Source organism: Salminus brasiliensis, unplaced genomic scaffold (assembly GCF_030463535.1).
Source record: "Salminus brasiliensis unplaced genomic scaffold, fSalBra1.hap2 scaffold_98, whole genome shotgun sequence".
Lineage (NCBI taxonomy): Eukaryota > Metazoa > Chordata > Actinopteri > Characiformes > Bryconidae > Salminus > Salminus brasiliensis.
Window position 1 is genome coordinate 22,696 of NW_027326713.1, and position 12,305 is coordinate 35,000.

The 12,305-nt window shown below is 47.7% G+C and overlaps 1 protein-coding gene across 1 annotated transcript in view; it reads right to left on the bottom strand.

Moving 5' to 3' along the window:
* Positions 1 to 369: 369 nt before the first annotated feature.
* The window catches only part of LOC140548986 (junctophilin-3-like), a 23,396-nt gene continuing 11,460 nt past the window's right edge, over positions 370 to 12,305 (bottom strand). Inside the window, exons 3-5 of the mRNA XM_072672164.1 lie at positions 10,584 to 10,708; positions 7,406 to 8,466; positions 370 to 3,750 (exon numbers count right to left, since the gene is read on the bottom strand). Of these exons, the coding sequence (XP_072528265.1) occupies positions 3,670 to 3,750; positions 7,406 to 8,466; positions 10,584 to 10,708 (1,267 nt within the window). The 3' untranslated portion in view covers positions 370 to 3,669. The remainder of the gene's footprint in view (positions 3,751 to 7,405; positions 8,467 to 10,583; positions 10,709 to 12,305) is intronic.

Genomic DNA, 12,305 nt, shown 5'->3' on the forward strand with positions numbered 1-12,305 from the left:
GAGGGCAGACTCCTCAGAGTCCGGCTCGATTTTCTTGTGATCTGAGCAAAAAAAACCCCACCACCACCCACCATTGGTGGGGTGAGTGATGGAAGAAAGGGAGGAGAGAGGATAGAGGTGGGTGTGACATATAAGGGGCTTTGAGGGACAGGAGGAGGAGGAGTGGTCATGGTTGTGGGTGTGGTCCTTTGTCCCAATATTTAGTTATGTCATAACTCCACATATTGAACTGGACTGAGTCAAACCCTAACGGCCTGTATGTGGCTCCTCCACAGGGCCCATTACTATGAGCTAATTTAGCCCCGCCCATAAGCCCTTTAACAGCGTTAATGAGAGAAGAGCAGGAGTCAGAGAGCACAGAACACCAGCTTACTTTCAAACACTTTCATTATGTTCTCCACATAACTCAAAACCAAACAAACCCCCCGAAAAAAGGAAAGAACTGAACCAGAGAAGGAGAGAGAGAGAGAAACAGAACTTGGCATGCTCGGGCATGCGATGGCCTCACAGGGTGATGGGGTACGTCCAGACGGTGGAGAGCGGTAGAGTAGCCACCGGAGCGGATCACCGGAGCAGATTACGTCCCCTGCTTGCTTTGCTTTGCATTGCATTGCTTTGCTTGCTTAGCTCACTTCCCCTGCACACACATCTCCGCCACACACACACACACACAAACACACACACACACCGGTTACAGACTACAGCGTCCGCGCCTGACCGTGTGCCCGGCGACCGTGTGTTTCTCCACAGCAGAAACCCAGGAACCGGAGACGAGGTGGACAGATGTGGTAGTACACCTACCTCCACGCGCTTTGACCTCCGCCCTCCGTTCCTTCCCGCCAGCGTGTTTTAATTGTTTGTACTTTTTTTTTTTCTCTCTTTGAACTTTTTTATTTTTTTGGCTGGATAGAGAAACGGAGAGATATGGTGGGAAAGGAGAGAGAGAGAGAGAGAGAGCACAGACTGTGAGCGATCATTGACAGGAGCAGGCGGAAAAAGTACAGGCCCCATACACACATGCTATAAAAACATCTCAGAGTCTTTGAGTTCAGTAAAGCCAGCTAGAAAAATTCGAGAAAACGTCGCTCGTTTCTTTAGTTTCTTCGTTTTTACGGTGTCTGGTTTTAGTTTTAGCTTCCGGAGCAGATCAACGGATCCAGGATCCGCTTCCGGCTCCTTGTCGTTTTTTTTTTTTGTGTGTGTGTGTTTCTCGGCGGCTGTTTTACCGACTGGGCCGCCGGGCGAAGCGCTGCGCCTCCGTATGAGGAGCGTTGTGGGATACAGCCCGGAAAGTACAGCCTCTTTGTTTGGTTTGGGGATTAAAGAGGAAAATTAAGGAAAAAATGAAATAATTAATTAATTAATTAATTAAACCATTAAATAGATACAATCAAATCAAAATCGCAACCCTATACACTGCTTCCAAAACTAGAAGAGTTTATATCCTTATTTTTCTTGAATAAGTTTATCTATACAAAACTAAAACATACGTGAGCATGCAAATTTGTCTTTTTAAAAAACAAGGCAGTTGGCGTTTTTTTTTTTTTTTTTTTTTTTTTTTTTACTTTCCAGACGTCTTGCAAATAGCTAAAAAACTTTTTTTCAATTTTTTCCTTCGTTTTTTTTTTTTACATTTTTAGTTTTTTTTTAATCGATAAATATTTCTTTTGAAAGCAGCAGTTGGAAAAAAAACGTTAACAGTCTCTAAACTTCTGGTCGACAATGCCAGCTTCCTTAGGTGTGCGGGGTGAGGTGGGAAGGGGAGGGGGATAGGCTATAATGAGTACGGCCGTCCAGAGCGCCGTGAGTTAGCCCTCGTCCGACGTTCAGACAGTGTTTAAGCAGCGCGGCCCGCCTAAGGCGTCATATGTGTGTATCCATATGACCCGAACCCATAGCATTTCATCCATGTGTGTGTAAAGAGAGGAGGAGGATGAGTGGTGCTGGACCTGCTGGACTGGACTGTACGGTGTTCCTCATGAAGGTTAATGACGGGACCCCAGCGCTGGCGGCACTGCACGTCTCTGTCATTGCAGACTTTCACTGGGGTGAATTTGTGCACAGGCTCAGTGCAGGCAGGCCTGCAGTCGGACCTCTGGAGGTTTCTATACACAGCCAGAGATGTTAGGCCTGCCGTGACACTGGAGACCTGATGCAAGGAAGAGTATTACCATGGAAAGGTGGACGGGAGGTCACACAGGTGAGTAGGGTGAAGGCCCAACGAGGAACCACTGCAGGTGGTCTGCAACTTTCAGTAGCAGAGTGATGAGATTTGGTAAAGCACAGTCTAGTGTGAGAGGGACAGTCTTTGACAATGGACCGACATGGGTTAAGACCAGTGACTGTAAAAAAACATGGACAGCGCTACGTCTCTCAAACGTGAGCCACCACAGGTCTCCAGTGTCTCCAAACTCCAGCAGTTAGTTCTCCCAGAAATCCCCACTTACTCTGCTCTATCGTAAGAAGGCGGGGCTACACTTAGGAATGAAATGATTGACAGACCCTTGGCTGGAAGAGACCGGTCGTCTGCAGCAGGACCTGCATGGAGTCCTCTCTGTTTAGTACTGCACTTTTACTGGTGGAGCTGTTGTCCACTTACTAGACAAACTGCACTGGAAGCTCAATGAAGGCGGTCTGAGACACTGAGGCTTAATCTTGGAGAAGGGGGCGGGTCTGCTGAATGAGTAGGCGGGTCTGGGCATTATGTTTTCTACAGTCGTTGGTTTTACAAGACTTGTAAACGTCTGTCAAATATATATAGCCGTAACATAATGAATATCACTGCACATCATTACATAGCTTCAGCCACTGCTGATTTCCACTAGCGCCTCTATGGGACTCCCAGTGTTCTGTTAGCAGTGCCTCCCTGTTTACTGTGCTCTGCCTCCTGCTTCAGCAGTTCCTGATGGGGCCTCCAAACCAGCAGGTGGAGAGAGATGACAGAGGTGAGGGTGTGTTTGAGTGTGTATGAGTGTGTACGAGTGCAGACGAATGGTATGGTATGGTATGGAGGGTTGGTGGGGTAAGACAGGGGGCCGTTTCCCATCCTTTTGACATCATGGCTACGCGGTACGCTCGGTACGCTCATCACCCACGACGTATCGATGGAGAAAACCTCACACACACCCTTCATGCCACCTCACGCACCCTCAACCTCCCGCCGCCGAGGGCCCATTTGAGTCCACTAGCCAACCGAATGAACCGGAACCAAAGGAAAAGCCTTCGGACTGGTCAAGAACCCGGAACGAAAAGGCAAACGAGAAAAAAAAAAAAGAAAATCGGAATATCGCCGATCCGGAAATAAATTCGGAAACAATACGTTTGGAAAGGAAGCTTTGGAGCTTTACAGGATGAAGAAAACGAAGGAAAAGAGAGACACCTGAGGGCTCTTTGGAGAGGCGGAGAGATGGCGCAGCTGAGCCCAAGTTTGGTCGTTTTTTTGTTTTTCTGGTTTGGATCTCGGTTTTGTTTGTGTCGCCGTCCTCCGTCCTTTTGCGCTCTTGCGTGTCTGTGGCCTCGTCCGAAGTAGCCGTCGGTTTGGGATCGGGCGGGGGATCGGATAACACTCCTATAATTCCATTCATAGTAATAATAATAATAATCATAATCATAATAATCATAACAGCTCTGATAAAATAAGAGGAACCGATATATAAGGGATAACATCGTTTAAATAAAAAAGTGAATAAATAAAATGGCGACTCCAATGTTGAGCAAAATCACCATGACAACCAGAACTGAGCTGGAGCCCTGTTGGGAAAGAGAGAGAGAGAGGGGGGGGGGAAACATCAATATTTGCTGTGCCATTACACATTTATTATGTGTGTGATCATACTCTCATACTCGTCCAGAAAGCAGCACACTATTTTCAGCAGCTGAGAAGAAGAGATGAACTCCAGCAAAGGTGTGTGTGTGTGTGTGTGTTCAGAGTGAGGAGCGAGGGCTGTGTTGTGCTGTTTGATGGAGAGATATGATCCGGATGGCAATGTGGAAATGGAAATGAGCCTCCCTCGGGTCTCGGGTGCATTGTGCGAGCAATCGAAGGGTGAGCATGTTCAGAAAAAAAACAAAAAGATGAAGAGCGTAGCGTCCGCGATTTTTAATTGATGTGCTTATGTAACCGTGTCATCACAGAGTATGTTTACCACCGCCGCCGAGAGAGAGAGAGTAAGAGAATAAGGACACACACGTTTTACATGCGAGAAGCATGTGGGCCATGAAATGTGGGCTGTGGTAAGTGGAGTGTAAGGAGAGACAAGGGCAGGGCCTCGGTCTAACCACTGAGCTACTCACCGAGACGGTTTTACATGGATTCACTGCACACACAGAGCAGTCTGCTGTAGACTGGCACCATCATTTCTCCATCAATGAATCTACTCTACATGTCCAAATACTTATGGCCACCCTTTCGAATGAATGCTTTCGGCTACTTTAAGTTGCACCCGTTGCTGCTGACACAGATGTGCATAAAAACACACACACAGCTTGTCTAGTCCCTGTAGAGAAGAAGTACTGCCAATAGAATAGGACTCTCTGCAGCAGATCAACATCATGACCCTATTGGCTCCATGCTGCCTAATAATACCAGGCGTGGGCTAGAGGGGTATTATAAAGCCCCCCAGCATTGAGGAGCTGTGGAGCAGTGGAGGAGCTGTGTTCTCTGGAATGATGGATGATGATGGAGCTTCATCCAGTACTTTTGGGATGAGCTGGGGATGATGAAGTGGGGTGGTTTCATCCGAAATCCTGACCTCACTCTTGCTCTTGTTGCTGAATGCAATCAAATCTTCACAGCAATGCTCCTGCTCCAAAATCTAGCAGAAAGCCTTTTCTTTCCTGGACAGTAGAGACAGTTCGTCCAACAAAAGCAGGATCAGCTCTTTTTAATATCCTTGATTTCAGAAGAAACAGTGGATGAGCAGGTGTCCCAATACTTTTGTCCATATAGTGTATAGTCTATATCCGTTCTTGAGACCTTTTGGGAACGTCAGTGTTAAATAATTATTAAATAATAATATAGAAATAACACCAATATTCTTTAATAAATTATATTAATAAGTAAATCAATTCAGATGATCAGTGTTTGCTGCCCCTGGTGGATTATCCGTGCACTGCACCCACCAGAAAAATACATACAGAGTGCAACTCAAGGGTTAAACTATTCTGCATTACATACATTTTCTTTTCTTTTTTTCTATTTTTATAAACAGCTGTAAGCAATGCATTCATAATGTATGAAATGTGATACAAAATAAAAGTAATTTTTTTAAGTCACATTATTATTATTATTATTTTAATATTTTTTTTGAATAATAATTTACATTTTGAATGGCTCAGGTTTTAAAGGGTTAAGTTACATATAAAAAGTGACCCATTAGTGCTAGTAGTGACCCAACAGACCCAAATGGTTCGGTCCAAATGATGCAGATCAATTTTATGGGGCTCACAAGTAGCAGAAGCTTATCAGTCAGCAAGTAGTGTGATGCTAAAACACACTGAATTATATATATATATATATGTGTGTGTGTGTGTGTGTGTGTGTGTGTGTAAGCCCAGATACAGGCTGCTGTAGAGCCTTTCCCATAAGCGCAGAATCGTGTGGGTTTTTCCTCGGTTGGGTAGCGGTGCCAGGGTGTTTGCGCTTTGTGTAAACCTGTTTTACACAACTATACTGCACTCCTCGCCTCTCTGCAGCTACACACACACACACACACACACCTCCCCTTCTGTAACTCTCAACACCCTCCCATTGGCTACCAGTGGAGCAAGGCATAAGCTGTTCCCTAGCAACAGAGTGCAGGGCAGCCAATGCCGGGCCGTGCTGTGGAAGGAGCCACTTTGCCAATCTGCTGTTACCAAGGTTGGTTCGGTGCAGTGTGTGTGTTACAGCGGGGCTGTGCGGCGCAGAGGAGGCTGCGTGGCCTGCGAAGGTTTAGGGCACCTGAGTTTTTTTAGGGCTCCTTTGGAGTCTAACGCACAAGACTGACGCATTCATGAGTGATCCGGATGCAGCTAATCGCTCTATTGCAGTTTGAAGTAGAGCAAAACCCTACACACACTTCCCATAGTCCCTTCACTCAGCAGTTGCACTATAAGGACAAAAGTATTTGGACATCTGCGCGTTTGTTGTTTCTTCTGAAATCAAGGGCATTAAAAAAAGAGCTTCTTCTGATTCTGTTGGGGTAACGGCCTCTTCTGTTCATGGAAGGGGTATGTAATAGATTTTGAGTAGAAAACTGTAAGGATTTGATTGCATTCAGCGACAAGAGCGAAAGTGAGGTCAGGATGCTGGATGGCTCACCAACTTATCCCGAAAGTACTGGATGGAACAGTTTCACTGCTCCACAGCTCAATGCTGGGGGATTTAACACCCCTCTAGCCCACACCTTTACAGGGACTAGACAAGCTGTGTGTGTGCATTTGCACATCTGTGTCAGCAATGGGTGCAACTTTAAAGTAGCTGAATGCACTCATTAGAAGGGACGTCCACAAACATTTGGACGCATAGTGTATCTCTATATATTCACATGTTTAACATTGCTCCTAATGTCATTGTTGTTGATATCGTTGAACCTGGTACTTCACTGGGTGCAGCTCTACTGCTTTTGCCAACTATAGTACTGTAGCCATGTCAACCTGGTCCATTCCAGTCAATCTGACATCAGAAAGACGTCTGACTTTGGATAGAGGTCGAATTTTACTGGAAAATGAAATTCAGGTTCAATTCAGAGGTGGAGGTAGTTTCACACACTTTTACAGCTCACAGTGAGAGCCAGTCAGGCTAAAGCACAGCTTCCAAACATGGTGGAGGTAGTTTCACACACTTTTACAGCTCACAGTGAGACCTGGCCAGGCTAAAGCACAGCTTCCAAACATGGTGGAGGTAGTTTCACACACTGTTACAGCTCACAGTGAGAGCTGGCCAGGCTAAAGCACAGCTTCCAAACATGGTGGAGGTAGTTTCACACACTGTTACAGCTCACAGTGAGAGCTGGCCAGGCTAAAGCACAGCTTCCAAACATGGTGAAGGTAGTTTCACACACTGTTACAGCTTACAGTGAGAGCTAGCCAGGCTAAAGCATAGCTTCCAAACATGGTGGAGGTAGTTTCACACACTGTTACAGCTCACAGTGAGAGCTGGCCAGGCTAAAGCACAGCTTCCAAACATGGTGGAGGTAGTTTCACACACCCTTACAGCTCACAGTGAGAGCTGGCCAGGCTAAAGCACAGCTTCCAAACATGGTGGAGGTAGTTTCACACTGTTACAGCTCACAGTGAGAGCTAGCCAGGCTAAAGCAGAGCTCCCAAACATGGTGGAGGTAGTTTCACACTGTTACCGCACACTGTGAGTGTTTTGTAGCCTGTGTGCCCTGTGTATGCCCTTCGTGTAGTTCCTGATACTCACCGAGTTTGCTTTGAGCTGTGTCTGGTTCTCGTTGTCGTGTTCTAGTGCAATGGGTGAGGATTTCTGTGGGGGAGAGAGCGTGAGGTCCCTGCGCAGAGGCCGAGCCTCTAGTTTCTCCCCCAGGCAGAGAGCGTCCAGCTTTTGCACTGAGGAGGAGTCCGTGCTAGGTCCCTCCCGGCTGTCCCGGGCCCCCGAGGGCCTCGGTGTGTCCCGGGCCTCTCTCTCCCTCTCTCTTTCCCTGTCTCTGTCTCTCTCTCGGTCCCGCGTTTTGGCCCGTCGCTGCAGCGTGTGCGACCGGGGCTCAGAGTGACCGTGATGCTCTGCCCCTTGCCCATAGGGCTTCTGGGTGTTGGAGTCCATGGGCTGCAGCGGCCTCATCTCCATCTCGTAGTTGCTGAGCTTCTCCTCGTCCTGCTCCAGCAGGCGGGAGTGGGCCAGGCTGTCGCCATGGCGATGTGAAGTCCAGGATGCGGATGGACAATCCGCCCACCTCTCCCGCGAGCTCTTGTGATTGGACGAGCTGTGCTCTCGCGGCTTGTGATTGGAGGAGGAGTGCTTGTGGCCGTTAGCATCTGGCACGGAAGGCGTGGTGGAGCGGCTGCTGCCCCTGCTGCCCCCCCTGCTGCTGCCGCCGCCACGCGACGTGCGCTTGTCCTTTTCGTCGCTCCAGCTGTTGGCCCTCAGGTAATCCCCCCCTCCTCCACCTGAACGTCCTTCGCTCCGCCCATCACTCCGCCCTTCGCTCCGCCCTTCGCTCCGCCCTTCGCTCCTCCCCTCACCCCGCCCTTCCAGCAGCACCTGGATCTCCGAGGCTCCACCCCTCTCGTCATCCACTGCGCTCTGCCGCAGAAAGCGAGCGTTTTTGGTGCGGTGCGAGGGCTTGGAGGTGGGGCTCCGGGGAGGAGTGGACGGCCGGCTCGGGGCTGGGCTAACGTCTGGCGTCAGATCCGGTGGAGTGGAACCCTTCATGTAGAGGTCAGTGCTGTCCGGCGTCCCGCTGGAGATCACCTCCCCGTCGTTCTCGCTGGAGTGCTGGTGCTTCGGCCTCTGACACTCCACTCCTGCAGAGAGCCACACAACACACCTCTGAGGACCTCGGCTTAGGATGCACAACACAAAACTACTAGTACTACATAATGTACACTACATGGACAAAAGTATTGGGACACATGCTTATTTGTTGTTTTCTACTAGATTTTGGAGGAGCATTGTTGTGAGGATTTGATTGCATTCAGTGACGAGCGTTGTTAGTGAGGTCAGGATGTTGATTGATGATCACCACCCCACCTCAGCATCCTCAACTCCCCAACTCATCCCAAAAGTACTAGATAGAGCTCCACCACCATCCATCATTCCAGAGAACACAGCTCTTCCACTGCTGCACAGCCCAATGCTGGGGGGCTTTTTATACCCCTCCAGCCCACGCAGCTCCAGAGATTTGCATATCTCTGTCAGCAATGGGTGCAACTTAAAGTAAAATGTCAAATGTGTTCATTAGAAGGGGTGTCCACAAACATTTGGACATATAGGGTATCATTTATACAGTATGCTAAAAGAGCCTCTAACCGTGTTTTTGTGTGGATGTGGAGGTAGGTGTTGCCTGGATACCGACTGATTACGTGAAATTGTAAGACGTGTTTATCGTGCGGAGGGTGATCGATTGATCGGTAAAGCCAACAACACTTTTTTTTACTCCATTCCTTATAGTAGTTAATATGTGTCTATCATTTGGTTAATTGGGCAGCTAGCTATAGCTAACATCTCACTGCACGCTGCTGTAAATAACGCAAATGTGCTTTTTGTCATTGTCACAACATGCTAACGCTAATGCTAATGCTAACTCCAGAATATGTGGCTAGTGAACAACATTTCCCACAGTGGCGGATCGCCAATGGCTTCGGCATGCTGTTATCCAAGCCGCCTTCGCAGCCATGGGGGGGGTGCATAGCGCGTTAACCGTAGCTAAGCACATGTTTAGCCGGGCGGTCTTTTAGTAGCATGGGTACGTTTCCGGCATCCCACCGGGGGAGGCGGGACTCTTCTAAGATTCTACATAAGTTTTTTATTCGGAAAGTTTTTGTGATTCCAATGTCAGATATTTGCAGAGTTCTGATAAACGAATCTAACAGAGTGTGTGTGTGTGTGTGTGTGTGTGTGAGAGAGAGAGAAAGCTCTCTGCTAAGAAACACTGATGCGAAGTGATAGTGTGTGAATGTAGGCGTGTGTTGGTACTTTTGGGTTAAGCTTGTATGTGTGTGTGTGTGTGTGTGTGTGTGTTCTTTGCGTGGGCGCTTTAGAAAGGTCAGTCCTGACCTCCCCTCATCTTTCTGTTGCCTCCGCCATCACTCACCCCCTCACTGCACCGTGGGGGAGACACCCTACCCCCCCCAAACACGTACAACGCCCACACACACACATACTGGGTTTTATACCTCGTTAGCATGTGGGCACATAAACTACAGTGTTAAATATAATAATAATTATTATAATAATAGGGTCAAATGTATGATATACAGTCATATGCAAAAGTTTAGACACCCCTATTTAAATAACAGGCTTGTTAAATGGAAACAAACATACGCATATTTTCATTTCTATGAGTTTATATTGTATTACAAAAGAGCAAATAAGCTGTAGTTGAATATTAAAATGCGCAGATGTAGATGCAGAAGCCCTGTGGATGGTGTGTTCACCCGGTTTCACTCTGATATCAGAATAAACACTAATAATAATAGCACTCCTACAGAAAGTGGTGGAGGTGGTTCTCCATCTCTGTGTTCATCAGTAGAACATCTCCAAAGTTCTCCTCTCTCATGGAGTCTAGTGTTATTTAGAGTTCTTCTCAGATCAGCACCTGGTTTGGTGGTAAATCAGGGCTTAATGATGGTAAATCAGGTGAGCTGCTGCTGCTGCTGCTGATGATGATGGAGTTGATTGAACACATCCTCCACGCTGTGCTGGCTGGACTGGGGGGTGTCCAGGAGAAACCTGGAGGAACCGAGCTCTGTTCTTCAGACTAGCTCACAGACAAGATCTCACTACGTTCTTCAGCCACCCTCTTCAAAGCATGATAAAAGATCTCCTCTTCTACCTGCAGTCACTGTTGTGGGCCGGACTGAAGGTTTACAGGTTTGGCTGCTGGATGTTTGAGTGAGGTGGTGTGTGCTGTGCTGCTCACCGTTTCCCCGGTGCTGGAAGGACGGTGAGAACTCTTTGGCTGCGACTCTGGCCAGCCTGCACTCTTCTTGGGCTTTCTGTGCTGCCGCTATGGCCGCCTCCGCCTTCCCCCTGGCATGGGCCGTCCTGGAGGAACAAAGTGGTGCTGAACCCTCAGAGGTCTCATTTTATATACATATACATGTATATATATACACACACAAACACACACACACACAGAGCCAGTCAAAAGTTTGGACACACATGGTTGAAATGCTTTCAGAAAAGAGGACACTGGGGACACACGGGTATCCACTGTATTTAGGATGTCGTAGCTGGAGGAGGTTTCAGTAGGCCTAAGCTGTAGGTCAGTGGCAGTGTGTGTGTGTGTGGGTGGAAATACCTCTCAAACCCTGCAGCTACAGTATGTTAATGTACATTAGTACACACACACACACACACACACACACACACACACACTCATTTAGCAAAAGATCAATAACTATAAGCACCTTTCAGTTCAACCTACAACTCTCAGACCTCTCAAAACCAAGCCTCAGTGTCCCAGACCGTCTTCACTGAGCTTCCAGCGCAGAAGTCTGTCCGGTAAGTGGACAACAGCTCCAACACTAAAAAGTGCAGCTCGTCCATGTACTGAGCAAAAAGGACGCCATGCAGGTCCTGCTGCAGATGGCCACTCTCTTCCAGCCAAGACAGTCTGTCAATCACTTCATTCCTAAGTGTAGCCCCACCTTCTTACAGCAGAGCAGAGTAAGGGTTAAAAAATGGGCCGAGATCAGCACAGGGAGACTAACTGCTGGAATTTGGAGACACTGGGAGGAGAAAGATGAGATGGGCGGAGCTACACATCAGCCAGCAGAGGCTCTAGACCAAATGTGGCTTCACTTTTGAGAGGCGTTGCACTGTCCATGCTTTCTACAGTCGTTGTTTACGAGAAATTACAAAGGGGGTATATGAAATTCTATTATCCCTGAAAATCCCTCAGGAATGCCACTTGACATTTGAGACACTACGAGAAGAAAAGGCAGTGTAGTCAAAAGTACGCTTGCCTTGCCGTTGCCCACTGAAGAACTACTCCTGATATCTGACTGAGTACAGAGAAACTGAGAGCATGTTGGAGGCTGCTGTATCTGCCGGGCATCAACCCCTTTTCCACTCGGCACACTGTAAACCCTGGAGCTGCAAGAATACACTGAATAATTCAATCTGGGAATCGGTTCGGCTCCAGGGCCTTGCTGAGCGCATCAGCGTTTTCATCTTCCTGCATGACGCTTGATTCAGCTCTGCTCTCTGTGATGCTACAGTGATGCTGGAAGAGACTCGAGCTGCTCTGAGGGAGTGGGGTTGGGAGATATGGGAAAATCATCAGCCATAACATTAAAACCACGGGCAGATTATCATGTTGCTGGTTCAACAGTTGTCCTTGCTTGGAGCACTTTTGCATGCACTGTTAAAAGCAAAGGTATGAAAAGTATTGACATTTATTCCTCAGGTAGAAGTGAGTGGAGATACGAGGGTTTAAAAGACTTCTAGAGAAGCTGAAGTATCAAGTGAAGCTTTTTACTCCAGTAAAAGTGTAAAAGTACTGGTTTCAGAACGACTTCAAGTAGAAAAGTAAAAGTAATGGAAGGAAAACAAAGGCTGAAAGCTTAGGCCGCGCCACAGGCCGCCCCCCCCCCCCCAAAACCCCATTTCTCTAAAAGCCATAATGAGGAGAATGATC